Source organism: Lactuca saligna, chromosome 6 (assembly GCF_052625555.1).
Source record: "Lactuca saligna cultivar CGN05327 chromosome 6, ASM5262555v1, whole genome shotgun sequence".
NCBI lineage: Eukaryota > Viridiplantae > Streptophyta > Magnoliopsida > Asterales > Asteraceae > Lactuca > Lactuca saligna.
In genome coordinates, this window is record NC_136422.1 from 152,677,956 (window position 1) to 152,703,852 (window position 25,897).

The 25,897-nt window shown below is 33.1% G+C and overlaps 2 protein-coding genes across 5 annotated transcripts; both read left to right on the forward strand.

The window, feature by feature from the left end:
* Positions 1-4,787: 4,787 nt before the first annotated feature.
* LOC145001698 (protein GAMETE EXPRESSED 2-like) lies at positions 4,788-10,972 on the forward strand. Its single transcript, XM_078961046.1, has 16 exons — positions 4,788-5,082; positions 5,617-5,946; positions 6,026-6,370; positions 6,461-7,126; positions 7,217-7,423; positions 7,502-7,645; positions 7,729-8,046; positions 8,113-8,237; positions 8,359-8,576; positions 8,860-9,087; positions 9,162-9,397; positions 9,635-9,879; positions 10,052-10,211; positions 10,303-10,451; positions 10,540-10,598; positions 10,706-10,972. Exons 1-16 carry the CDS (start codon positions 5,004-5,006, stop codon positions 10,731-10,733), a joined length of 3,537 nt encoding a protein of 1,178 aa, XP_078817172.1. The 5' UTR covers positions 4,788-5,003; the 3' UTR covers positions 10,734-10,972.
* A 6,970-nt stretch (positions 10,973-17,942) lies between these two features.
* LOC145001696 (protein GAMETE EXPRESSED 2-like) lies at positions 17,943-24,879 on the forward strand. 4 transcript variants are annotated; one of them, XM_078961044.1, is made up of 17 exons: positions 17,943-18,230; positions 18,759-19,088; positions 19,168-19,512; positions 19,610-20,272; positions 20,363-20,569; positions 20,637-20,716; positions 20,793-20,934; positions 21,048-21,365; positions 21,447-21,571; positions 21,698-21,915; positions 22,234-22,461; positions 22,549-22,784; positions 23,070-23,314; positions 23,685-23,844; positions 24,176-24,348; positions 24,428-24,492; positions 24,594-24,879. In XM_078961044.1, the coding sequence occupies exons 1-17, from the start codon at positions 18,152-18,154 to the stop codon at positions 24,661-24,663; spliced, it is 3,684 nt and encodes a 1,227-aa protein (XP_078817170.1). In that variant the 5' UTR covers positions 17,943-18,151; the 3' UTR covers positions 24,664-24,879. The 4 variants fall into 4 exon arrangements, with proteins under 4 accessions (XP_078817170.1, XP_078817169.1, XP_078817168.1 ...); XM_078961043.1 differs by having other exon boundaries at positions 18,018-18,230; positions 21,243-21,365; XM_078961042.1 differs by having other exon boundaries at positions 18,018-18,230; positions 20,646-20,716.
* Positions 24,880-25,897: the final 1,018 nt, after the last annotated feature.

The following is a 25,897-nucleotide window of genomic DNA, read 5'->3' on the forward strand; positions in this document are numbered from 1 at the left end:
CCATTTTCACCTTCCATCATAGTTTTGCCTGCAAATATGCTCATGATCAATCATCAACTATTCAATTTATGTATTGTATACATACATACAATACTTTTAACAAAAAACTGAGATAAAGTAAGAGAAGACCACAAATAGATAAAATACAAAATATTACCTTCCCACACATCCATTAGAAGATGTGATCTGACATGTAGAGAAAGCACCTGGTAGTGGTGGGCTAACCATATTTGGTATGTACAAATAAAAGTTGTGAGGATGAGGCTTGTCCTTTTGGTACAACCTTCTTCTAAATAAAAGGTTCATCTGTCATATAGAAATGAAATTCCATTATTTTTTTAATATTGAAGTATCATGTACAAAGGCACATAATTACAACATTACTAACAAAATCAGATGATATTTGATGCCTTCATAGTTTTTCTTCTCAATATCCATAGTCATTTGTCTCAGCATCTAGATAAGAATTAAGAATCAGGCACCACCCATCTGGAGTTTCATTGAAGTAATAGAATTGAATTGGTGTATATCTTTTGTGTTATGTCTTAAGGCCAGTTTCACCATCTAGGGTAACTGTCTACATAATATCTTGTATGGTTAGAAGGTATGATATGAAATATATAGTAGAAATAAACAAAGAAAAAAAATAGAATGCCAATTGTTTCGTTAAGTTGAATTGAAACAAAGGGAAAGAATCAAAGCTTTCCAATGCTTTAAGGACCGAGACATAAACCTAGAATATGATTATTGTGATGACCGGGTGAAATCAAAGTATTGAAGCATAAATATGTGAAAGGAACAATCTTGCATAATCAGATACTTACAGAGTAACTTACATGATGAGACAAACCTTCGTTTCTTCATATCCCTCCATATATCTTGAGTTATGCCTAAAACAATTACCACCCCAATATGAAATATGAATATAGCTTATGTGCTTCCAATAACTGAGTACACCAACATTACCTAAAAAACCTGAGATAGTTTAGGGATAGAGTTCGTGGAGTCTGACTTGAAAGAAATAAAAATTAAAAACAAAATAAAATAAAACATCGTCCAATTATCGTCGTGGCGGTAGCTGAGTTCGGTGGTGGTAATACCGAAAACTGATTTTAGAGATCAAACCTATAGATTAGGAACCATCGCACAAAAAAAAACATAAGGAAGAGTAACTGAACAGAAAATCAAAATCAAATGGAAACAACTTACAACATACCGAAATTCCAAACATTAACATAGCACAGGGGGTTGGTGGCGGCAATAATCTACTTCTTACTGATCATTAATCAAAATCCTGAAATAAGAATTTCAGAATATCACTTACCAAAAATTAGAGAAAAGCAGAAAAAATATGAGATTTCTTTTTCCGGTTTCCACAAACCGCAGCAGACCAACCACGAACGACTACAATTATTTGCAAGAGGAAGACTATAATGGGTAATCAACTTATGATTTTTGGCGTGATTATTATGCGTGATCGATTCCAAAAAATGTTTGAAAGTGGAACTGAAAATCGAAATTCAAAATGAAACAGAAAAACAATACGGGAGTCGATATCCTAACTTTATGGTCGAGATGGTGTCATAAACGTCATACCCAGAATTCGAAGTTCTTGATCGACTTGGTGTAAGAAACATTATACCCAGAATTCGAACGTGAAACCCACAATGTTGGTAAGGAAGAAATTCAAAATTGAAAACATAAAATCAAAAGGATATACAAACGACAGAGAACATACCCAGACTTCAAATTGCAATAGAGACGGTTGGAGGCGGCCACAAAGCACAGACGTTTGGTGGAGACAAAAGTGGAAATGTCTGAAACGTCAAACCCAGAATTTGGAATCCTAAATTTTGATCGAGAAGACATAGAAGATGTCAAACCCACACAGTCGGAGAAGAAGAAAGGGAGGAGTCCGAAGAAATTGTGAAACACCGATGATGTTGAGAATTTTAGATTAGGGAAGGAGGATACAAGCCAGAAGGACGAAATTTTAAATATGTGAAAAGTATTGTGTAAAATTTGAATATGTACGAATTCTTGCGTTAAAAGTCTGAAATTGGTCAATTTTACTGTTCATAAACACGAGGCTTTTTAATATATGTATATAATATATTTTCAAATATATATATATATATATATATATATATATATATATATATATATATATATATATAATATTTTTATACATTTCAAAAGCTATGTATTCTATTAAAAACATATTTATATATTAAAAATGTATTCATTTGTATTTTGTAGGTATATATATATATATATATATATATATATATATATATATATATATATATATATATATATATATATATATAAGGTTTATATTGTATAAAAGATATAATTATATGTAATTGCATATTACTAATTATAAATATGTATTTATTTCATATTTATACGCATACCATAGTTTTTATACAAAGTAAATATATATTTATATCTGTTAAATACAAATAAAAATATATTTACATGTATAAATATATTTTTAAATATATAAATATGCTTTATTTGTATTTAATATATATATATATATATATATATATATATATATATATATATATATATATATATATATATTTACATGCATAAATGTATTTTTAAATCTATAAAAATATTTTTATACATTTAGAAACGTATTAAACATATCTAGTAGTAGTAGTAGTCATAATAATAATAATAATAATAATAATAATAATAATAATAATAATAATAATAATAATAATCAAAGTAAGGATAAATCTGAACATTTTGAAAACTTAAGGGTAAATACGAACAATTTTGAAAACTCAAGGGTTTTACTGGTATCAGGTAACTGGTAGATTACTTAGAAACCGACTAAAAGTGTGTAGATGAACAAATTAAACAAAACATTCGGTTTTATTAGACCTAAAACACGTTCAAGGGTAAAACAGACATTTTTGTGAAAACTTAAGGGCTTTTATGTTATTTGACCTAGAAGAAAATCCGAAAAAGATCTTGGCATATTCAAATATGAGCTAAGGGTCGGGCGAGGCATGTCAGACTCATACTGAGGACTAAGGAGCATTCCAGATACAAGCTGAGGGTCGGGTAGGGCATGTCAGACTCGTACTGTGGGCTCGGGAGCATTCCAAATACGAGCTAAGGGTCGGGTAGGGCATACCAGACTCGTACTGTAGGCTTGGTGGCAATCCAGATGTGAGTTATGGGCCCGGAAGGCAAGCCAGACTCACACTGTGTGCCCATGGGTAATCCAACCTGTAAAGCTGTGAACCAAGTACATGGTGTTATTTGTATATGTGTTATTTGCAGTGTATCGGTATTTTGGGGGAACTCACTAAGCTTTGGACTTACAGTTTCAGTTTTTGTTTCAGGTGCATCAGATGATCGCGGGAATGCAAAGGCGTGATCGTACGGTTTCTCATGTTTATGACTTGCAACTGGGATACTCTGATATTATACTATTTTGAAAATAAGTTTTGTAATGATTAATGGTTTTGAAATGTTTTGAAAAGGTTTAAATTTAACATGATTTTTATGGATGTTACAGTGTCACAACAACAAATCTCTTTTATTCAAAGGAAATAAGGATAAGAATATGAATACTAATTATAAAATTAAGATCTAGACTCTTTAAATCGAATACATGTGGGATGTGGTAAAGAATGGAGTCAATGAATCAACATCAGATAACACTAGCATAAAATATGTCTCAATAAAGGATGTCGTACCCCTCTTATTCATTCGATATATGGTTGATGAATCAATTTTTCAAGAATTCTTCTAACTACCAACTTCATGATCTAGTAAGTATCATCTTGATTTTTATGGTTGTTTTTAGGATTTTGTTAGTTTTTATATTTTTCTTGGAAAACAAGTAGGTGCAAAATTGCAAAAAGTAAAATCACATGGCCAGATTTTAATAAAACCTTTTACGCGTATTTTTGTTTTTAATACGAAATGGTTCACCATTTTAGTGAGAATAGAGAGACGTGTTGTATTACATTCGCAAGCAACACATCAACACCCTTTCTGTCAACCCTTGATTGAAACTAGGGGTGTCAAAAAAACCCGAACCCAATTAACCCGACCCGATCCAAACCCGAATAAGGTAATTAGGGTCGGGTTTAATAGGGTCGGAACTCTTAATCGGGTTATTTGGGTTAACTCGACTAACCCGAATTATTATTAGGGTCGGGTTTAGGGTTGATTTTTTCAAAACATTTCGGGTTTCGGGTCAACCCGAATAACCCGATTAAGAATATATTACCAAAACTTTTTTACTGGGTTGAATGACATGAATTCAAGATCCCATGAGATTTTCCAACTAATACAAATTTCTAATTTAAACAAATCATATAGTAAATTTACTATGTATAGAGATATATAAAATGACATAACTTTCCCCTCTTCTTAATGCAATACGGTTGTGTTGTAATAGTTTTATGAATTTTATTCACTGTTTTACATTACACTAATGGTAAAAGAAACTCCAAAAATTCATATCGTATACCAACTTTACATTTTAAGTCCCTATACATGTGGATTATGTATTAAAATGACATAACATAAATTCATCTTACACTTCAATCTCAGCCCGACTAACCCGTACCTTATTAGGATCGGGTTTCGGGTGAATATTTTTTCTAGTAAAACCCGACTAATCCGACCCGTTTAACCCGAAAGCCGATCGGGTTAACCCAATTAACAGCCCTAATTGAAACCCTCAAGAATTTAACAAAACCAAAACTTGGATTACACTTGTCATTTTAAGTATACTTCCGGGACCGACTTGTAATTTACCCTTAGGAGACGCCTTTCGTCCAAATAACGGTCTACTTTCTGGAGATACGCCGGAAACCTCCTCTTCTTTTCCTTATCTTCCGATAGATGCGGCCACAACCGATTTCCCTCCCTCTGAATATAATTACGAGTTCAAACCGCCATTTCACTATGCAACTTCTTCTTCTTCTACTCAAAATCCCTCAATTCTGCGGAAAACATCCTCGACCATGGCTGCTCAGTGGCTCTTCTGCAACGCTCTCATTGCCCTCCTCATCCTCTTCATTGCTCCTCATTTATCAAATTCAGGTTAATCAATGTCATACGCACTCACTCACGATTATATCTATGTCCTCCTCATTGCATATAAAATAGCGTAATCCGTTTATATTTAATTTCAATACGGTGATAGGGGAAAAACAAATTGAACACAACAAAATTTTCTAGGCATAGAATTCGAAAGATCTATGTGAAATTCGAATTAGGAACTAGGTTTGGATCTTCTAATGCAGTTAGATTGTTCATGGAATGAAAGCACACTCTGGAACAAAATGAAATATAAATTAATCAAAAGCTAATTCAGAGAAGTGAAGCAACAACATGTGATTATCGTTCTCATACAATGGAAATAGTGGATCTTTTCAAAATCTACAACACAAAACATAACAGGGAGAGCTACCTCTTTTATATAGGAGTATGCTACTAACAATATTGGAAGTTTACCCCCACAACTCTTAATTAACTAAGCAACTAAACCACTTAGAACAAGCTAACACTAACACAAGTCTAAGAATGGATCATATCTGTTCTACATTGTCTTATTTGCTGTACATTGTGTTGCAGATGATAGCTCAACACCGTCACCAGGTTTTGCTTATAGTTGGATGGATGATGATGATGAATTTTACCCAGGTGATATTGCAACAATTAAGGTTAAAATATTGGGGAATTACAACAGTGAGGAATACAAATACCCTTTTAATCCGAACATCACAGTGAATGGCTCAATGGGGAACAGTAGTTATGTTACTGATGTGCATTCCGATTTTGGCAATGATACGAACAACTGGCAGATTCTTTTTAAGCCAATCATGGTTGGAGTTTTCTACATGGTTATTGATGATGAACATTTCAGAGTGCATGACAACTCTCTGCATTTCCACGTTTCACCAGGTTTTTGTTTTAAAAACACTTCTGGCTTTTATACTTGTATGTTCATACATCTGCTTATTTGGTGTACATTTTGTTGCAGCTGATTCGTATATACCTCCTCATTTTATGTTTCGTTGGCTGAATTCTAAGAGTGAGTTTCAGGCTGGTGATACTGCAACTATTCAGGTTATAGTATCTGAGAATTTCAACACCAAGACATACAAACATCCTTTTAATCCCAACATCATTGTGAGTGACAACGATGGAAAGAATGAGAAGATGGGAAATAGTAGTTACATTACTGGGCTTTTTTCCAATTTGGGCCCTGATATGAACAAATGGGAGTTACATTTTATTCCAATTATGGTTGGGACGTTCCACGTGCTTATCAGTCAAGAAAATCTCAATGTGTCTGACACCTCTATGTCTTTCATTGTTACACCAGGTTTTTGTTTCGAATAAAGTTATGGTTTTTGCTCAATTTCCTTATCCTATGTTGTTATTGATACTGATACAATGTTTTTTTTAACTAAAGGTAAAATTTATAGACCTGGTGGGATTGTGTCATGGATGGGTGGAGTCAATCATTTTGCATTTGAGGCAAGAGCTGAACTCTTGATAATTCCTAAAGATGCATTTGGGAACAATCTTACATATATAAGTGAAAATTGGAGAATTCACTTTTTTGATTTATCTGCTACAAATGCAAAAGGTGAGAATGCATATTTGTGGAATTTGCAGCAGCCCGGATGGAGTAGATTTGGTGGTTTCGAGGCTTGGTTTATTGCAACCATATCAGGAAATCTCTTACTTCACGTAAAAGATAAAAACCAAGACTTGATTGGATCCCCGTTGACTTTCACGGTTGACCATGGACCACTTGATATTGGTAACTGTGTGCCAGATTGGACCATTGAATCAAAATCTTTTCAGATCTTTTCCACTATGGAAACATTTATAACTCAACGAGATAAATTTGGGAACCTTGTTCCAGAATTTTATCCATTTGATTTTGATGTTATTGGTATGAAGGAAAATTTGTCTTTGCCTATTGGTGATGTGCAATTTCAGAAAGTAGCTCCAGGTGTTCAATCATTATCTTTCAAATTACTTATAGATGGGGATTTTACACTCATCATTACGGATAAGGATAAGAAACAACAGATCAAGGATATGCCACACGATTATAGGGTCTATGTTGGTGAGTTTTGTTTTTCTTTTATTTTTTGTCATTTTACTGTATTTTGTTAAAATGGTGATGGTTTGAATATGGTAGGCGACTCTTGAATAGGGTATTGTGATGGAATGAAGAGTATTGTTAATGGATCTGGTTTACATAACTCTGTTGCTGGAGAAGTTTCAAAATTTTCTATCTTCTTAAGGGATATTTATGACTATCCTTCACCATTCGACTTATTTAAAATTCGAGTAGATATCACATTGCCTTTAATCTCGCTTGAGGTGGATCCACTCATATATCCAGTGGATCCTCACAATGGTATAATTTTCTTTTTCTCTTTCAAATTTTATATTTTTATATATAGATTAACGAAAACATTCAGAGATGTGGCAACAGGTGAGAATGAGGAATGGGACAGATGGAATAGCGACTTTGAGGTTTTTTATACACCTGAAAAGAGTGGGTTGTATGAGATTCGTGTATATTGTGGCAGTGTTCCATTGAATGGAGGAAATCCATTTACAAAGTATGTAAGTCCAGGTATTGCTGAAAACCCATCAACTGTAACATTTGTTTGATTAGGTGTTTGGATTATGATCACATAATTCCTTTATTTGATGCAGGCAAGGTCAATGCATCCTTATCAAGAGTTGTAAAATATGAATCAAGAGTCTCAAACACGGTTTTACATGGTGTAGATGTGCAACTGATGGATTCTTTTTCTAATCCAGTCTTGATAAAAGCATCAGAATTGTCCAAATTGACACTGGATCCTGATGAAATCAACAGATCATTTTTCATGGTTGTAATGTTTGTAGACAACAAGGATGGGACATACACTGGCTTCTACATGCCAATGATTCTTGGAACATATAAGATATGTGCTTCATTTGAAGGAAAGAGTATCCCCCCATGTCCCTTTGAGGTGACTACTTACAAAAGTAAGTTTAAATACAAATTTTGAATACGTGTCTGTCCATATGACCTATAACTTTTTTGTTCTTCAGGGGAGGACCTTCCTATAGCTTATGGTCTTGATGTCTCTGTTTGGGAGGATGAATCCATAGTTTTTAATGTTCTGGTAAACGATTACTTTGTTGGTGGAAAGGCAAAAGTTGTTGAATATCAACAGGTATGATTTATCTAGTTTTTGATTAAACATCCATCATCATAAATCATAATTGTTTTTAATGTTTGAAAGGGAAAAAAAAACAAAATATTATTACTGAATGAAATATATTTTATATTGGCAGCCAGGTCATGGTTCACTTTTGCAGCATGGAGATCTGTTTATATACACTCCATTTAAGAGATTTTATGGAAATGATTCATTTCCATATTCAATGTCAGATGCAAATGGAAACAATGCTTCTTCTCATGTAAACATATTTGTCGTCTGTATTCCCCCACAGTTTGTTTCCTTTCCACCTCAATTGCAGGCAGATGAAGATACCCTCAGTCCTAAATTTGGGTAAGGTGTTAGACGTGTATTACAACTTACTAAATACCATTTTACCCTTGCATTCCGAAATACAAATTCACAATGTTCATCAATTGTAACGTGAGATGAGTTGGGAGGAGTAAAAAAAGGAGCAAATAGGTAAAAGGCTTGTGTCTTGATGCATTAAGCCAGACTTTTTTAGTCATTCTTTCCAGATTATGTTCTTAACCCATTAAGCCCATTTAGTCAAAAAGAAACAACCTCTAACATTCTTTGGTGAATTCCTATATTATATGGTTGTTTCTTTTCACAGTGGTTATTCAGGGTTTGAGATCACATATTCGGATTCAACAGAGAACATCTCCATTATGTTCACTGCACAACATGGATCATTCTCTCTCTCTCCTCTACTGATGCAACTTTGGGATCCCATGTGGAAAGAGATTACAGTCACTAAAATGGAAGGAAGGTCTAAAGAATTGATTATAAGAGGTCGTTTGGAAGCTATCAATTTTGCCATTAAATCACTCAAATACATCGGGTACTCAAAATTCAACCAATTTTTTCACTACTTTCCCTTCACTTTTGAGTTTTAACCTCTTATTTATAAATCAGGGAGGGGAACTTCAGTGGTGAAGATACTCTTAGGGTTACCACCATGAACAAGCATGGGAAGCATGATTGGGATATTCCAGTCATTGTCAACCCAATCAATGATCCTCCATTTATTAATGTCCCCGAGTTCATCATGTTGGAGAATGTGACAGAAGATGAAGGCTTCTTGATCTTTGATAGACAACGAGACAATTTTAACTTCTCTATTGGGGATCCAGATCATCTTCACTTTACAGGTATTGTAAAAACATTTTACTTTCATTTCTCTGTCTTACAGTTTACAACACTGCACTTTTCATATATTTTTCTTTTTATGACACTGTACTTTGAAAAATCTATGAGGTTATAGCCCTTTATTTCCACTTTTCTCTTATTAGGATTGAAAAATCTACTGAATTGGAAGAAATGTATAATTTAAAAAAAAAAAAAAAAAAAAAAAATTGAAAGTAGGTTGCTATTTATTGAAAACGCAGGAAACAAGAGTCACTTCCGCTTGATGTTTTCTGTGGAAGTTAGTTCAGGGTATTTCTCAGCAAACCTTCCAGCTGAGCTTACAAGCAGCACTGAATTAAAGTTAAAGAATGGCTACAGCAATCAGTGGCAACCCCTTCTAACTTTTATTGAAATCTCAAAACGTTTTTCTCTCAAAGCAAAAGCCATTAGATTCAGGGGAACTATTGAAGATTGCAACACTCTCCTCCAACAAATCCTTTATCATGTGAGTTTTCTATTTTATTTATTTTAAGAAATTGCAACATACTTTTATTTACTTGTTTACTATACCATCTTACTTTCATTCCTTTATATCACAACACCCTACTTCAAAATAATGCCATTGTACTTTCAACTTTATATCTAACTGAATATCTGTAAGTACAAATAAAATACAGGGGGATGAGGATGGTGGGGTGCTTACAGTGAGTGTTAATGATATGGGGTGGTATGGATGTTATCCAGAAGATTGTCAAGAGATGATGTCAGCGCCTCTTATTTCTGAGGCCACCATAAACTTGATAAGAAAGATTCCCGTGGATCCTGTGGTAGCTCAATGTAATGATCTATTCCATTATGTTGATTCCATTCTGTTGTGATTCCATAGATAACTGTTTAACTGATAATGATTTCATTACATAATGTACAGCTCTTATGTCAGCGATTGTGATCGAAGCCATTATACTCACATTATTGGTTGCGTTACTAATATTTTTCACATGTAAATGTGTATTTGTCCTCCTACACAAAAAGATCAAAAATCAACCTCAGCCTCAATCTCAAAGTTTACATCACATGGTAAATTTTATAACTTTATATATTTTTGTTATCGTCCTATTTATTATTTTAAATAATTTATAATCACTTAGTCCAAACTCATGTGCAGTCAAGTACAAAAGACTCATCAGAGAATATAACTGGACAACCTTCTGGCTTATCTAAACAGTAAGTATATATTTCTTAAATGTGTTCATGTTGTGGGCTTTATTTATTTGTTAAGAAATGACAAACATTATTTAATAAATATTTTATTGTTGATGTTGACATAACAGGTTGCATGAGGAATCAAAATTGGGCTAAGTGTTGATGTCGTTCCCATTTGGAGAAAATTAATTTTCCAACTTCTTTTGGTATGTATGTATGTATATAGCCTTTAAATCAGTTAATTGTGGAGATATTGATTTCAAATCCTTGGTTTGGAAGCATATGTGTAACATCTTACACATAGTTCCTTGTTAACACTTCCATATATTAAAACGTATCTTTATTTTTTTATGTAATTACTTCTACTTCTATATAAGATCGATGAGGTTCATGTGTGTAATGACATCCCTTATGACATAGGAATTATTCCATGCTTATAATTCTCTATTCCGAACCCATTAAACTTATGTTTATTTAAGTACTTTGACTAAGTCCTGTTAGTTTTCTCAATATAAATTTATGTCTTGAATCCTAAGATATAGACTAAGATATAGACGAAAATGTTTCGACATCGTCATGGGTTTCTTTGAACCCTTTTGCTACAAGACATGCTTTATGACTACCACTCATGCTGATATTCTTCTTAAAGGTCCATTTTCACTCAATAGTCATCTTATATCTTGACATATTAACTAAGTCCTAAACTTTATTATTGCACATGGATTGCATATTGGAATTTAGCCGACTCATCTTGAATAATTGCTATTCCTTCATCATTCCTAACAAGAAATACATATCTCTCATTTCTTAAAGTCTACAACTATCCCTAATGGCGATAACCTATTTTTCCAAAAAAAAAAAAAAAAAAGGTTTAGGTTCAAGCTACAAACACTTGTTTAAGACGGGTTCTATTTGTATTATGGTTTGTTTTCTTTAGGAATTAGGATACTTGAAAATATACATTTTTCGTATTGTACGCCTAGCTTGTCATTTATGCCTAACATTAGTTATCCACGGATACTAAGATAGTATAAATTGGTACGTCTCCCAAGATAATAAAATTTGGAAACACCTCATTTTTGTATCCCATGTGGCGTGTTATCAACTATTTTGTTTGGTACCTTGTTTTGTGTGTGTGTGTGTGAAGCAGATTGAAGTGTATAGCTCTAAAAGAATAACAATATAATTCATCATGGACTCAACATGTCTAATAAGGTTTGGTTCCTCCTATTTGACACTCCATTCCATTGAGGCATGTAAGATGGAGTTAATAGTGAAACTATCCTACAAGTTTTAAACTGGTCATTAAAATCTTGGCTTTAATATTTTAAACCTCAATCAACTCAATGGATTTAATAATTTTACCTAATTGGTTTTGCACTTCATTTTGAATCAATTTAAAGACTTCAAAGATTTCATGTTTACGTCTCTCTCTCTCTCTCTCTCTCTCTCTCTCTCTCTCTCTATATATATATATATATATATATATATATATATATATATATATATATATATATATATATATATATATATATATATATATATATATATATATATATATATATATACTAGTCGTCTACCCGCGCAAAGCGGCGGGCGGCGAATAATTTGATCTTTTTAGAGTTGAAATCATTTTGCGTTCACTTCGAGAAATAAATATTAAATGACATCTATTTTTCAAGAGCATTATCATACCATATTAAGGGGGTGTTTGGCTAAGCTTTTTTTAAAACAACTTATTAGGTTCCATATCACTATAAGTTAAAAAAGTGTTTGGATTAAAATAACTTATTCCGATGGGGGACCTCTAATACGTCATTTTTTCATAAGTTATCATACACTTACTTATTAACTTATAAGCTAAAAAAGTAATAAGCAATAAGCTTTTTTGCCAAACACCCCTAAATGGTTATTACTTCCATTTATACATACCCAACCCACTTGTACTATTTATCGTCCTCTTTTTTTTTCTTTTTTTTTTTCGTTTTCCTTAATTCCTTTATTAATTTAATGTCATACTAAGTAGAATGCTAAAATATATAAATAATAGTTTATAAAAATAAACCTTTAGAATATCATGTGTTGTGATTCAAAAGTCGATAAATAGGCCTTTGAGAAGGCCAAAATACTCAGGTGTCAACTTTTTAAACCAAGTTTGGTCACAAATTAAAACATTTTCAACGATGGTATGTAATTCAAGGATTCATATTGATTTAGATTCTCGAAACCTTAAAATATTGAACAAAATCTATATAGAACCTTATAATAAGGACAATAATCGCCGTAATCAGGAAGTCCATATGATGAAACTTGATATTATAAGGACCAATGATGAAAAGGTTTCATTTTTAGACTAAACAAGATGAAAAATATACAAATTACCTTAATCATGTCAAATCTTGTATTTAACCGTTCTTTATTGCAAAAGTAAGATGCCAAAATATACAAACTAATGATAATACAATACTCTAACTAGCCCTCTTGGTTGAGTTCTTTGAACCTGCAAAGCCAACACATTAAAGAAACATAGTAAAAACCTTTTTAGGAACAAACCTGATATAATAAAATCTTCACCCAATATATATATATATATATATATATATATATATATATATATATATATATATATATATATATATAAGAGAAAAATACAAAAAGTTAAAAATGATGAAATCAATTAAAATAAAAATCTTTTAAGAAAGAGTCATCTACAGGAGGGATATTTGAATCAACATATATTTTCTAATGGTTTCAAATTTTGAATTATCCGAAATTCAGGGAAGGAGATAGAATTTGTTGAGAAATATAAGGATTCAAAACACATGTTAAAATTTAATATTATTTTATTGATGACTACTTGTACTATTAGCTTAATAATTTGAACGTCTTAAAAAAATAATATTATTATATTCAATCTATTTTTAGAAATAGTGGGATTTCTTTTATAAAATAGTAAAGATATATTAGTTATTTTTTGATTTATATTAATATTATTTGATGATTTTAATTTAAAAAAAATATGTAATCTAAATTTGTTCTCGAAATAAAAAATGTTTCGATTGAATGCTCTCCTATAATATAACAAAAACCTAAAAACATTTAAAAATAGAAACCGTAAGCACTCACCAAAATACCACATATCGTACTAATCAGTGAGCCTAACCCTGAGGTATGCTCCAACCCAACATACAATCATGGGCCGAACCCTAGGGTTTATTTCAACCCAAACATAAAATAATGTGCCCAGCCCTAGGGCCCAACCATGTTTTTATTTCAACCCGAACATATAATAATGAGCCCAATCGTGGGGTATATTCAGTCCGAACATACATGCAAGAGTCGCAAAGACAACTAGCATTCTACTAAAAACAATCTAGTGGGTCGACATTGGTACATTTGACCCATAAGTATAGTGAGAAGACTCGTCTCGATCGGTAAACGAATAGATCTCACACACAAGTTGTTGGTGCCAAAGACTCTCCCACTAAAAATATCTAAAAACCAAACTCTAATTAGCAATTAAGGTAAATACCCCGACTCATCAAGTCCAAATATCAAGACTAATCATCATTTGGGCAAAAGACCATTTTTCCCTTCTAAGTCCTCAGCCGCTCACATTTAACCAAAAGTTAAAACTTGGACAAAAAGTCAACGATCGACCTTCTATTGACTTACGTGCAACATACACCTGACTCTACGCATGGTGTAGAGTCTTATCCAGAAAAAATGTGAAAATCCTACGTATAATGTTCGTTGCTAAACTTCATTTAAGCACTTAATATATTAAGACCTTTCACTCAAATCTCATATCTGGTACCTAATAGCTTCATAATGGATAAAGTTTCCAACTTTATCCATTTGGATGGTCCAAACAAACAATATCTAGTCTTCAAGTCTCAGAGGGACCAAAATGCATCTTTCTTAACTTAATCCATTAAGTCTAAGTCTCCAACCTTCAGATATAAATCAATATGATGTTTAGATGGATAAAATTTCTAACTTTATACATAACACTGTCACAAAGTTTCAAAATCTAAACTTTATGCAGTAAAATGACCAAAAATTAGCAAATATGACAAATAACTAGATCTATGAAACCAATGAGCAAGTTAGAAGCTTTTTACTCACAATGGTCCAAGAATGAAGTAACCTTACTGCATCTATAATTGAACTCTTCTTCTATACACTTTGCTACCACCTTGCTCTTCAAGATTCAACCTTCCAATGGAGAAATAAGCTCATAAATGATGTCAAGGTTCAAAATCAAGTAAGAGGAGGCTAGGGTTTCTCAATGAATGATCTTAGGTGATGGAGGCTGATTATGAGAGAGTTTTCCATAAGTTAGAGCCCTTAAATAGGGCTCAAAACCGAAGAATTAGGGTTTTGATCTGCTACGATTACGCCCTATGTACCATTAATTACGCCATGCGCAGTTCATTAAAGCCACGTCTAAAATTCAACATTTATACCCTGTGTAACTTTTAGTTACGCCATGCGTAGCAACTACGCCCTGCATAGGACAAAACCCTCAATTTCCACTTCAACTTCAAACAACCATAAATTCTTCGTTTCAAATCTGTTTTTGGCGTTCTTTATATGCACATAAAGGTATTGAAGAGCCCCACAATCTTATCTAATCACTTGTTACTTAAAATAAACCAAACTAAAATCCTCAATTCATGAAAGAATTCTGAAACATCATTTTTCTCTTTTTACCTTTGATTCCAAAACACAAACCAATGGTTTGGATCACATAACCAATATTATCCATATCTAATATGGTCTAAATCCCTTGTTATCATGCTACATTTAAAAAAAAACAAGTGTTCAATTATTTCTTATTACATAGATCTACCAGAGAAAATAAAATTTATGCAACTTTATTGCTTAATACGTTTTAAGGAGCTTAGATATGAAGTTGGACATTAGGTCTTAGTGAATTAAGACCTTAAAAGCAAAATTTTGCCAACTTGGGCGTACGCCAGGCGTACATGGGTGTACGTTGTGCGTACGCACTTGGGGTCCCGACATTGTGAAGCTCTTGAGTATGTTGGGCGTACTGATGGTACACCTAGCGTACTAACCAAAGAATATTTTGGGCTTTTAATTTCGGGTCATTTTGGACTTAGGGATTTGGGCCCTTGTTGGACCGCAAGCCTTTCTGTGATGGGCCTTTTAGACTTGGTCCCATAGTGGGCATAGAATATCTTTTGGGATTTGGGCTAGTTGGATTTGGCCCTTGGTGTGTTAGGCCCAATAAGGAAAAGATTAAGCAACCCTTTTTAGCCTTGAAGTCGGGGTTCAGGATTTAGATTATCGGTTAGGGTTAATGACCTGATTGCTAATTAGGGTTCTTTGATTTATGATTAAGTGAGGGGACTTCACGATTTTGCGGCCCAAATGTGATTTGATATCTTTAGGATGAGGTGAGTTCCCTCCACTGTACTCCTGGGTCGAAGGCACCAATGCCGGCCTACTAGATTATGTTAGTAGGATGATAGTTGTCTTCGTGACAGTTCTATGTTATGTTTGTTTATGTTTATGTTTGTTGTCTTCGTTACTCTTGTTGATATGATTGTATGCTTAGTTGTAGGTGAAGTAGACCCAGTACCCGTTGAAAGATACCGAAATGGGGTAAAATAGACCTAGTACCGACTGAAAGATACCAAAGGGGTGAAATTGACCCAGTACCGGTTGAAAGATACCGAAAGGGGTGAAATAGACCCAATTATGTTTAACGGTTTTGTATGCATGATATGTGATATTTTGGGGGAACTTACTAAGCTTTGTGCTTACAATTTTTAGTTTATGTTTTAGGTACTTCCAGCTCGAAAGGGAAAGGTCCGACTTGATCGCACTGCATCCACCCTTATTTTCTGCATTATGTGATTTTGGGATATGTACTATGATATTATTCCACTATGATACACTTTGGTTGTTTTGATGTAATTATCGAATGTTTTGGAATGAATTAAAAATGAAATTTTTGTCTAAAATTTTCGGGATGTTGCAGCGTAGTTCATTAAACCCGTGTCTAAAATTCAGGATTTACGCCCTGTGTGACTTTTAGTTACGCCATGCGTAGCAGCTACACCCTACTTAGCTTTCCTACGTCTTGCGTTGGACAAAACCCTTAATTTGCACTTCAACCTCAAAAAATCATATCTTTTTCGTTTCAACTCCGTTTTTAGCGTTCTTTATATGCACATAAAGGTATTGAAGAGCCCCATAATCCCATCTAATTACTTTTGACTTAAAACAAACCGAGTTAAAATCCTCAATTCATGAAAAAAGTCTGAAACATCTATTTTCTTATCCACATCAAATAGAGTTTAAATCCTTTGTTCTCATGCTACAGTAAAAAAACAAGTGTTCAATTATTTCTTATTACACAAATCCACCAATGAAAATAAAATTTATGCACACAGATTAGAGATTTCCATAGGTGATACCTATGGAAATCCTATTTTTGCAGGGCACATAAAAAAAATCTTATTTTATAGGTGTCAACTGCGAAAATCTTTGATGTACATGAGAAAAAAAATCCTATTTTCACAGGTAGAACTTATAAATAGATAAATTATAATGTAAAACACTATTTTAAATTTTAAAATCTAACCTAATAAATGAAAATCAATTTTACCAAATATCATATTATCATTCAAATTGACACATATCATTTTTTGAGATTTTTTGAATTATTTTTTCCATTTGTCATTTTCTTAAATTTAAAATCCACATTTTACTAAGGGTTTAAATATGTAAGGTAGATCGATCTATTAAATTTCATAATAAATGTTCTACAACCATTTAATCTCTTTCCGTTTCAAATCTTCTAGAATTAAAGCTTAAATCATTGATATCATACATCCAAGTGACTATGTCATTATAACTTTATATTAAACTTTTATTTTTAATAAATTCATGTAGTATACGAGTTTCACACCTAGTGTAAAAATGTATAAAAAGAAAGAAGAAAAACTTACCGTAACTTGTAGATTGTTATCGTGTTGAGCCATTTTCATCCGAGAGAATTTTTCATATGGTTGTCATTTTGAGCCATCCATACCTATTTCGTAGTGCACTAAGGCGTTTTTTACGCAACACACTGACTCACCTCATTGATTTCGTAGATATCACTTTGAAATTATAAGGATATTCTTAAGATCTTGTTAGTTTTTGTCTTTTTCTTGGAAAACATATATTTTAATTAAATATTTGTCTTTTTCTATTTTGAAATACCTAATTAAGTAGTGGCGCAAAACTACAAAAAGGAAAACCACATGGCCAAGTTTTTAACAAAACCAAAGCTTGGAATAAATCTGTTATTTTAAGTATACTTCAGGGACCGAACTTGTAATTTACCCTTTGGAGACGCCTTTCGTCCAAATAACGGCCTGCTTTCTGGTGACACGCCGGAAACCTCCTCCTCTTTTCCTTATCTTCCGATAGATGCGGCCACTACCGATTTCCCTCCCTCTGAATACAATTACAAGTTTAAACCGCCATTTCACTATGCAACTTCTTCTTCTTCTACTCAAAATCCCTCAATTCTGCGGAAAACATCCTCGACCATGGCTGCTCAGTGGCTCTTCTGCAACGCTCTCATTGCCCTCCTCGTCCTCTTCATTGATCCTCATCTATCAAAATCAGGTTAATCTATGTCATACGCACTTACTCACGAATATATCTATGTCCTCCTCATTGCATATAAAATAGCGTAATCCGTTTATATTTAATTTCAATACGGTGATAGGGAAAAAAAAAATTGAACACAACAAATTTTCTAGGCATAGAATTCGAAATATCTATGTGAAATTCGAATTAGGAACTAGGTTTGGATCTTCTAATGCAGTTACATTGTTCATGGAATGACAGCACACCTGGAACAAAATGAAACACTAATTAATCAAAAGCTAATCCAGAGAATTGAAACAACATGTGATTATCGTTATCATACAATGGAAATAGTGGATCTATTCAAACTCTACAACACAAAAAATAACAGGGAGAGCTACCTCTTTTATATAGGAGTATGCTACTAACAATATTGGAAGTTTACCCCACAACTCTTAATTAACTAAGCAACTAAACTACTTAGAACAAGCTAACACTAACACAAGTCTAAGAATGGATCATATCTGTTCTATATTGTCTAATTTGCTGTACATTGTGTTGCAGATGATAGGTCAACACTGTCACCAGGTTTTGCTTATAGTTGGATGGATGATGATGATGAATTTTACACAGGTGATATTGCAACGATTAAGGTTAAATTATTGGGGAACTACAAGAGTGAGGAATACAAATACCCTTTTAATCCGAACATCACAGTGAATGGCACAATGGGGAACAGCAGTTATATTACTGATGTGCATTCCGATTTTGGCAATGATACGAACAACTGGCAGATTCTTTTTAAGCCAATCATGGTTGGGTTATTCTACTTGGTTATTGATGATGAACATTTCAGAGTGCATGACAACTCTTTGCATTTCCACGTTTCACCAGGTTTTTGTTTTAAATACATTTCTGGTTTTTATGCTTGTATGTTTATACATCCGCTTATTTGGTGTACATTTTGTTGCAGCTGAGTCGTATATACCTCCTCATTTCATGTTTCGTTGGCTGAATTCTAAGAGTGCGTTTAAGGCAGGTGAGAATGCAACTATTCAGGTTATAGTATCTGAGAATTTGAACACTAAGACATACAAATACCCTTTTAATCCCAACATCACCGTGAGTGACTACAATGGAAAGAATGAGAAGATGGGAAATAGTAGTTACATTACTGGGCTTTTTTCCAATTTGGGCCCTGATATGAACAAATGGGAGTTACATTTTATACCAATTATGGTTGGGACGTTCCACGTGCTTATCAGTCAAGAAAATCTCAATGTGTTTGACGCCTCTATGTCTTTCAGTGTTACACCAGGTTTTTGTTTTGAATAAAGTTATGGTTTTTGCTCAATTTTCTTATCCTATGTTGTTATTGATAATGATACAATCGTTTTTTCTTTTTTAAACTAAAGCTTTCATTTATAAACCTGCTGGGACTGTGTCATGGAGAGGTGAAGGCAATCATTTTGTAGCTGGGACAACAGCTAAAATCATGGTACTTCCTAAAGATGCATTTGGGAACAATGCTACACGTAAAAGTGAAGGAAGTAATGTCATTTTTGACATATATGCTACAACTGAAGAAGGTGAGGATGCAAAGGTGTTGGATGTGAGTCAAAATGGATGGAATACATTTGGTGGTTTATCCACTAACTTTATTGCAGCAACATCAGGAAATCTCTTACTTCACGTAAAAGATAAAGACCAACACTTGATTGGATCCCCGTTGACTTTCATGGTTGACCCTGGACCACTTGATGTTGGTAACTGTGTGCCACATTGGGGCATTGAATCAAAATCTTTTCAGATCTTTTCCACTATGGAAACATTTATAACTCAACGAGATAAATATGGGAACCTTATTCCAGGGTTTTATCCATTTGATTTTGATGTTATTGAGAAGGGGACAAATTTGTCTTTGCCTATTGGTGATTTGAAATATCAGGAAGTAGTTCCAGGTGTTCAATCATTATCTTTCAAATTACTTCAACATGGGGAGTTTTCACTCATCATTACAGATAAGGATAAGAAGAAACAGATCTTGAATATGCCATATGAATTTAGCATCTACATTGGTGAGTTTTGTTTTTCTTTTATTTTTTGTTGTTTTACTGTATTTTGTTAAAATGGTGATGGTTTGTATCTGGTAGGAGAATCTTGAATAGGTTATTGTGATGGAATGAAGAGTATTGTTAATGGATCTGGTTTACATAACTCTGTTGCTGGAGAAGTTTCAAAATTTTCTATCTTCTTAAGAGATGCTTATCATTATCCATCACCAATTGAGGTACATAGACTTCGAGTAGAAATCACATTGCCTTCACTCTCGCTTCATGTGGATCCACAAATATATCCAATGGATCCTGACAATGGTATAAGTACTTTTTATCTCTTTCAAAATTTATATTTGTATATATACATTAATGAAAACATTCAAAGATGTAACAGGTACTCAGTCAACTGGAATGTTCAACTCTGGTGCATTGGAAGTTCCATCTATTTACTTGCATAACAACAAAGTAAGGACTTGTTTATGTTGCTCTCAATGCATTTTACATTCTACATATTAAATGGTTTTTGTTTCTTATATTATAGTCTGATGAGGATAGGAAAACATGGAATAGCAACTTTGAGGTTGTTTATATACCTGAAAAGAGTGGGGTATATGAGATTCGTATATATTGTGGCAACATTCCACTGAATGAAGGAAAGCCATTCACAAAGTTTGTAAGTGCAGGTATTGCTGAAAAACTATCGATTGCAACATTTGTTTAATTAGGATTAGGTGAAGGGTTTAGTTATATTTAGATTATGATAACATAATATACTATGTTCCTTAATTTGATGCAGGCAAGGTCAATTCATCTGTATCAAGAGTTGTAAATTATAAAGCAAGAGTCTCAAAAACAGTTTTACATAGTGTAGATGTGCAACTGATGGATTCTTTTTCTAATCCAGTCTTGTTACAAGAATCAGAACTATCCAAATTAACACTGGAGCCTGATTCAATCAACAAACCCTTTTTCATGGTTGTATTGTTTGTAGACAACAGGGATGGGACATACACTGGCTTCTACATGCCAATGAATCTTGGAACTTACAAGATATGTGCTTCATTTGATGGAATGAGTATCTCACCATGTCCCTTTGAGGTGACTACTTACAACAGTAAGTTTAATTAGGAGTTGAATATTTAAATAGAAATAGAATATGTGTCCATATGATGTATAATTTTTTTTTGTTCTTCAGGGGAGGACTTTCCTATTGCTTATGGTCTTGATGTCTCTGTTTGGGAGGATGAATCCATAGTTTTTAATGCTCTAGTAAATGATTACTTTGTTGGTGGAAAGGCAAAAGTCGTTGAATATGAAAGGGTATATGATATTTACTATTTAGTTTTTAATTAAACATCGATCATCATAATTGTTTTTAATGTTTGAAATACTACTAGTATTCAGCTGCAACATTATTTCTGAATGTAATATATTTTGTATTGGCAGCCAGGTCATGGTTCACTTTTGCAGTATGGAGATCTGTTTATATACACTCCATTTAAGAGATTTTATGGAAATGATTCATTTCCATATTCAATGTCAGATGCAAATGGCAACAATGCTTCTTCTCATGTAAACATATTTGTCGACTGTATTCCCCCACAGCTTGTTTCTTTTCCACCTCAATTGCAGGCAGATGAAGATATCCTCAGTCCTAAATTTGGGTAAGGTGTTAAACATATTACAACTTACTAATAAGATAGAGTGTTGTATGTCTGAATGAAGTGTTGTATATATGAAGTCTTTCTAGAAAAATGAGAGACCATTCTACCCTTACAATCCGAAAAACAAATTTGAAATATTCATTAATTTGAATGTGAGGGGAGTTGGGAGGAAAAAAGAAGAAAGGAGAAAATAGGTAGTAAGCCAGACTTTTTTAGTCATTCTTTCCAGATTATGTTCTTAACCCATTTAGTCAAAAAGAAACAACCTCTAACATTATTTGGTAAATTCTTATATTATATGGTTGTTTCTTTTCTCAGTGGTTATTCAGGGTTTGAGATCACATATTCAGATTCAACAGAGAACATCTCTATTATGTTCACTGCACAACATGGATCGTTCTTTCTCTCTCCTCTACAGATGCAACTTTGGGATCCCATGTGGAAGGAGATTTCAGTCACTAAAAGGGAAGGAACATCTAAAGAATTGATTATAAGAGGTCGTTTGGAAGTTATCAATTTTGCCATTAAATCACTCAAATACATCGGGTATTCAAAATTCAACCAATTTTTTCACTGCTTTCCCTTCACTTTTGAGTTTTAACCTCTTATTATTATATGATATTTATAAATCAGGGAGGGGAACTTCAGTGGTGAAGATACTCTCAGGGTTACCACCATGAACAAGCATGGGAAGTATGATTGGGATATTCCAGTCATTGTCAACCCAAGAAATGATCCTCCATTTATTAATGTCCCTGAGTTCATCATGTTGGAGAATGTGACAGAAGATGAAGGATTCTTGATCTTTGATAGACAACGAGACAATTATAACTTTTCTATTGGGGATCCGGATCATCTTCACTTTACAGGTATATTACAGTTTACAGGAAATAACAATGTACTTTTATTTATTTGGTTATTGTCAAAACATTTTACTTTTATTTCTTTCTGTTACAGTTTACAACACTGCACTTTTCATTTATTTTTTCTTATTAAGAGATTGTACTTTGAAAAATCCATCAGGTTATAGCACTTTACTTCCACTTCTTTCTTATTAGGAGACTATAGTTTGAAAAATCTACTGAATCGGGAGAAATGTATAATTTAAAAAAAAAAAAAAAAATGAAAGTACATTGCTATTTGTTGAATTGCAGGAAACAAGAGTCACTTCCGTGTGATGTTTTCTGTGGAAGTTAGTTCTGGATATTTCTCAGCAAACCTTCCAGCTGAGCTTACAAGCACAACTGAATTAAAGTTAAAGAATGGCAACAGCAATCAGTGGCAACCCCTTCTAACATTTATTGAAATCTCAAAACGTTTTTCTGTCAAAGCAAAAGCCATTAGATTCAGGGGAACAATTGAAGATTGCAACACTCTCCTCCAACAAATCCTTTATTATGTGAGTTTCTATTTTATTTTATTTTTTAAGAAATTGCAACATACTTTTATTTACTTGTTTACTATACCATTCTAATTTCATTCCTTTATATCACAACACCCTACTTCAAAAAAAAAAAAATTATTGTATTTTCATTTTTTGTTCTTATTAGGACACTGTTCTTTTAAAAAGCTACCTAATCATAGCAGTGAAGACTCTTTTTGGGTTTGGAATGACTTTGCTATAATTAGGTAGATTTTTCAAAGTATAATGTCCTATCTAGAAAAAAAAAAAGTTGAAAGTACAATGTCATAATAGGTTAGAATTTAAACATACAATGTCCTAAACCCTAAACCCTTGACTGACTGAATGTCTGTAAGTACAAATACAGGGGGACGAGGATGGTGGGGTGCTTACAGTGAGTGTTAATGATATGGGGTGGTATGGATGTTATCCAGAAGATTGTCAAGAGATGATGTCAGTGCCTCTTATTTCTGAGGCCTCCATAAACTTGATAAGAAAGATGCCCGTGGATCCGGTTGTAGCTCAATGTAAGTTACATCTATGCAATCATGAATCATCTTTTTGCTAGTAATCGATAAGAGGGAATGGAATTGAGCATTCCGATCCCTTCGTCCAATGGGGAGGGGTGTTTTTTTTTTGTTCATTCTTTGATGAAATGGAAATATGGAATGATATATTATAATTATAAGTTACTTTCGTCAATATAATCTTCAATGACAATAATATATTTAAAAGTTTCAAAACTTCAATTAAATTGTTTTTTGTTATTTTCTAAAAGTAAGTAAACCTGTTTTTTGATGTTTATTTTCTAAAAGTAAGTAAAACTTCAATTAAATTATTTCATTACATGATGTACAGCTCTTATATCAGCAATTGTGATCGAATCCACTATACTCTCATCATTGGCTGCGATACTAATATTTTACACATATAAATGTGTATTTGCCCTCCTACACAAAAAGTTCAAAGATCAACCTCAACCTCAACCTCAATCTCAAAATTTTCAGCTTCAAAGCTCCCATGAAGTCATGGTAAATTTTGTAACATCAAATATTTTTGTTATCATCGTATTTATTATTTTAAATAATTTATAATCACTTCCAAACTCAGGTTCAGTCAAGTACAAAAGATTCATCTGAGAATATAACTGGACAGCCTTCCAGCTTATCTAATCCGTAAGTATATATTTCTTAAACATGTTCATATTGTGGGCCTTATTTATTTGTTAAGAAATTACAAACATTATTTAATAAATATTTTATTGGTGACATAACAGGTTGCATGAAGAATCAAAAATTGGGCTAAGTGTTGATTCTCACACATCAAGCCCATCTGGAGCAAATTAATTGAACTCTATCTGTAAATGCCTCCTCATTGGTTAAAATCATTCACTAGGTCAGTAACTGTATTTTTCCAACTTCTTTTTGTATGTAGGTATAGTCTTTAAATCAGTAAACTGTGGAGATATTGATTCAGATCCTTGTTTTGGAAGCATACGTGTAACATCTTACACATAGGAATTATTCCATGCTTGTAGTTCTCTATTTTGAACCCTTTCAAAACTTTGTCTTTGTAAATACTTTGACTATGTCCTATTAATCATCTGTATCTAAAATCTAAATCTATATATCTTTACTCCTAAGATATATATATATATATATATATATATATATATATATATATATATATATATATATATATATATATATATATAAGACCCAAGAATTGTCATTATGCATAGAGGTGGCAAAAATTGACACGACACGAACCCGACACGAAATAAACGGGTTTGGGTAAGATATTTCAACCCGTTTAAATAAACGGGTTGACACGACACGACACGAAAATTAAACGGGTAAGGTTAGGGTTGAGAATTTCAACTCGAAAATGACCCGTTTATTTATATGCAAATTTTTTAAATTATTTAAATAAACTAGAAAGATACAAAACCAAAACCATAAGTAAAAGAAAACCTTCGAATTGAGTCGTTTTGTAATGTTGAATTGACTTAGCCGTCTAGATCAAGACTTAATTTTAGTTTTTCCATTCTCTCCCAAACTACCCAGTCTCTTTCACCACTCTCACATCCTCGTGACCTTTTCATCCGCATCTCCAACTCCCACTCTTTTAATTTTGTCATCTGAACTTGCTATGACTTCATCTATTCTGCCTCCAAACTATTAGTTTTTCCTCTCCGCCTACCTAACTCCTACTCTTTCAACATGCTCAATGTTTTAACCTCACATGACACGACATATTTCAAGGTATAGCCCTAACCCGAAACCCGACACGAACTCGACACGAAAATAAACGGGTTGACACGACACGACACGTTAATTAAATGGGTCGGGTTAGGGTCAAGCACTTTCAACCCGTTTAGTGTTTCGACACGACACGAACCCGACACGATTGCCACCTCTAATTATGCAAGGCAAAGAAGTTTTCTATCAGTAGTATTAGATTATTGTGCTCTAACTAACCTTGTGATCACATGGTTGATCTTCATTCTGAGAAACTCAAACTCTTTGATTTTATAATCAAAATGCATTTTCCAACATAAACATAAATGATTTCCAGACC

Coding starts and splice junctions, on each gene's coding strand:
- LOC145001698 (XM_078961046.1), top strand. CDS start 5,004: ATGGCTGCTCAGTGGCTCTTCTGCAACGCTCTCATTGCCCTCCTCATC. Junction 8,577..8,859: donor ACCCTCAGTCCTAAATTTGG/GTAAGGTGTTAG, acceptor TTCTTTTCACAG/TGGTTATTCAGGGTTTGAGA. Junction 10,599..10,705: donor CCTTCTGGCTTATCTAAACA/GTAAGTATATAT, acceptor TTGACATAACAG/GTTGCATGAGGAATCAAAAT.
- LOC145001696 (XM_078961044.1), top strand. CDS start 18,152: ATGGCTGCTCAGTGGCTCTTCTGCAACGCTCTCATTGCCCTCCTCGTC. Junction 19,513..19,609: donor GTCTTTCAGTGTTACACCAG/GTTTTTGTTTTG, acceptor TTTAAACTAAAG/CTTTCATTTATAAACCTGCT. Junction 20,570..20,636: donor TCCAATGGATCCTGACAATG/GTATAAGTACTT, acceptor AAACATTCAAAG/ATGTAACAGGTACTCAGTCA.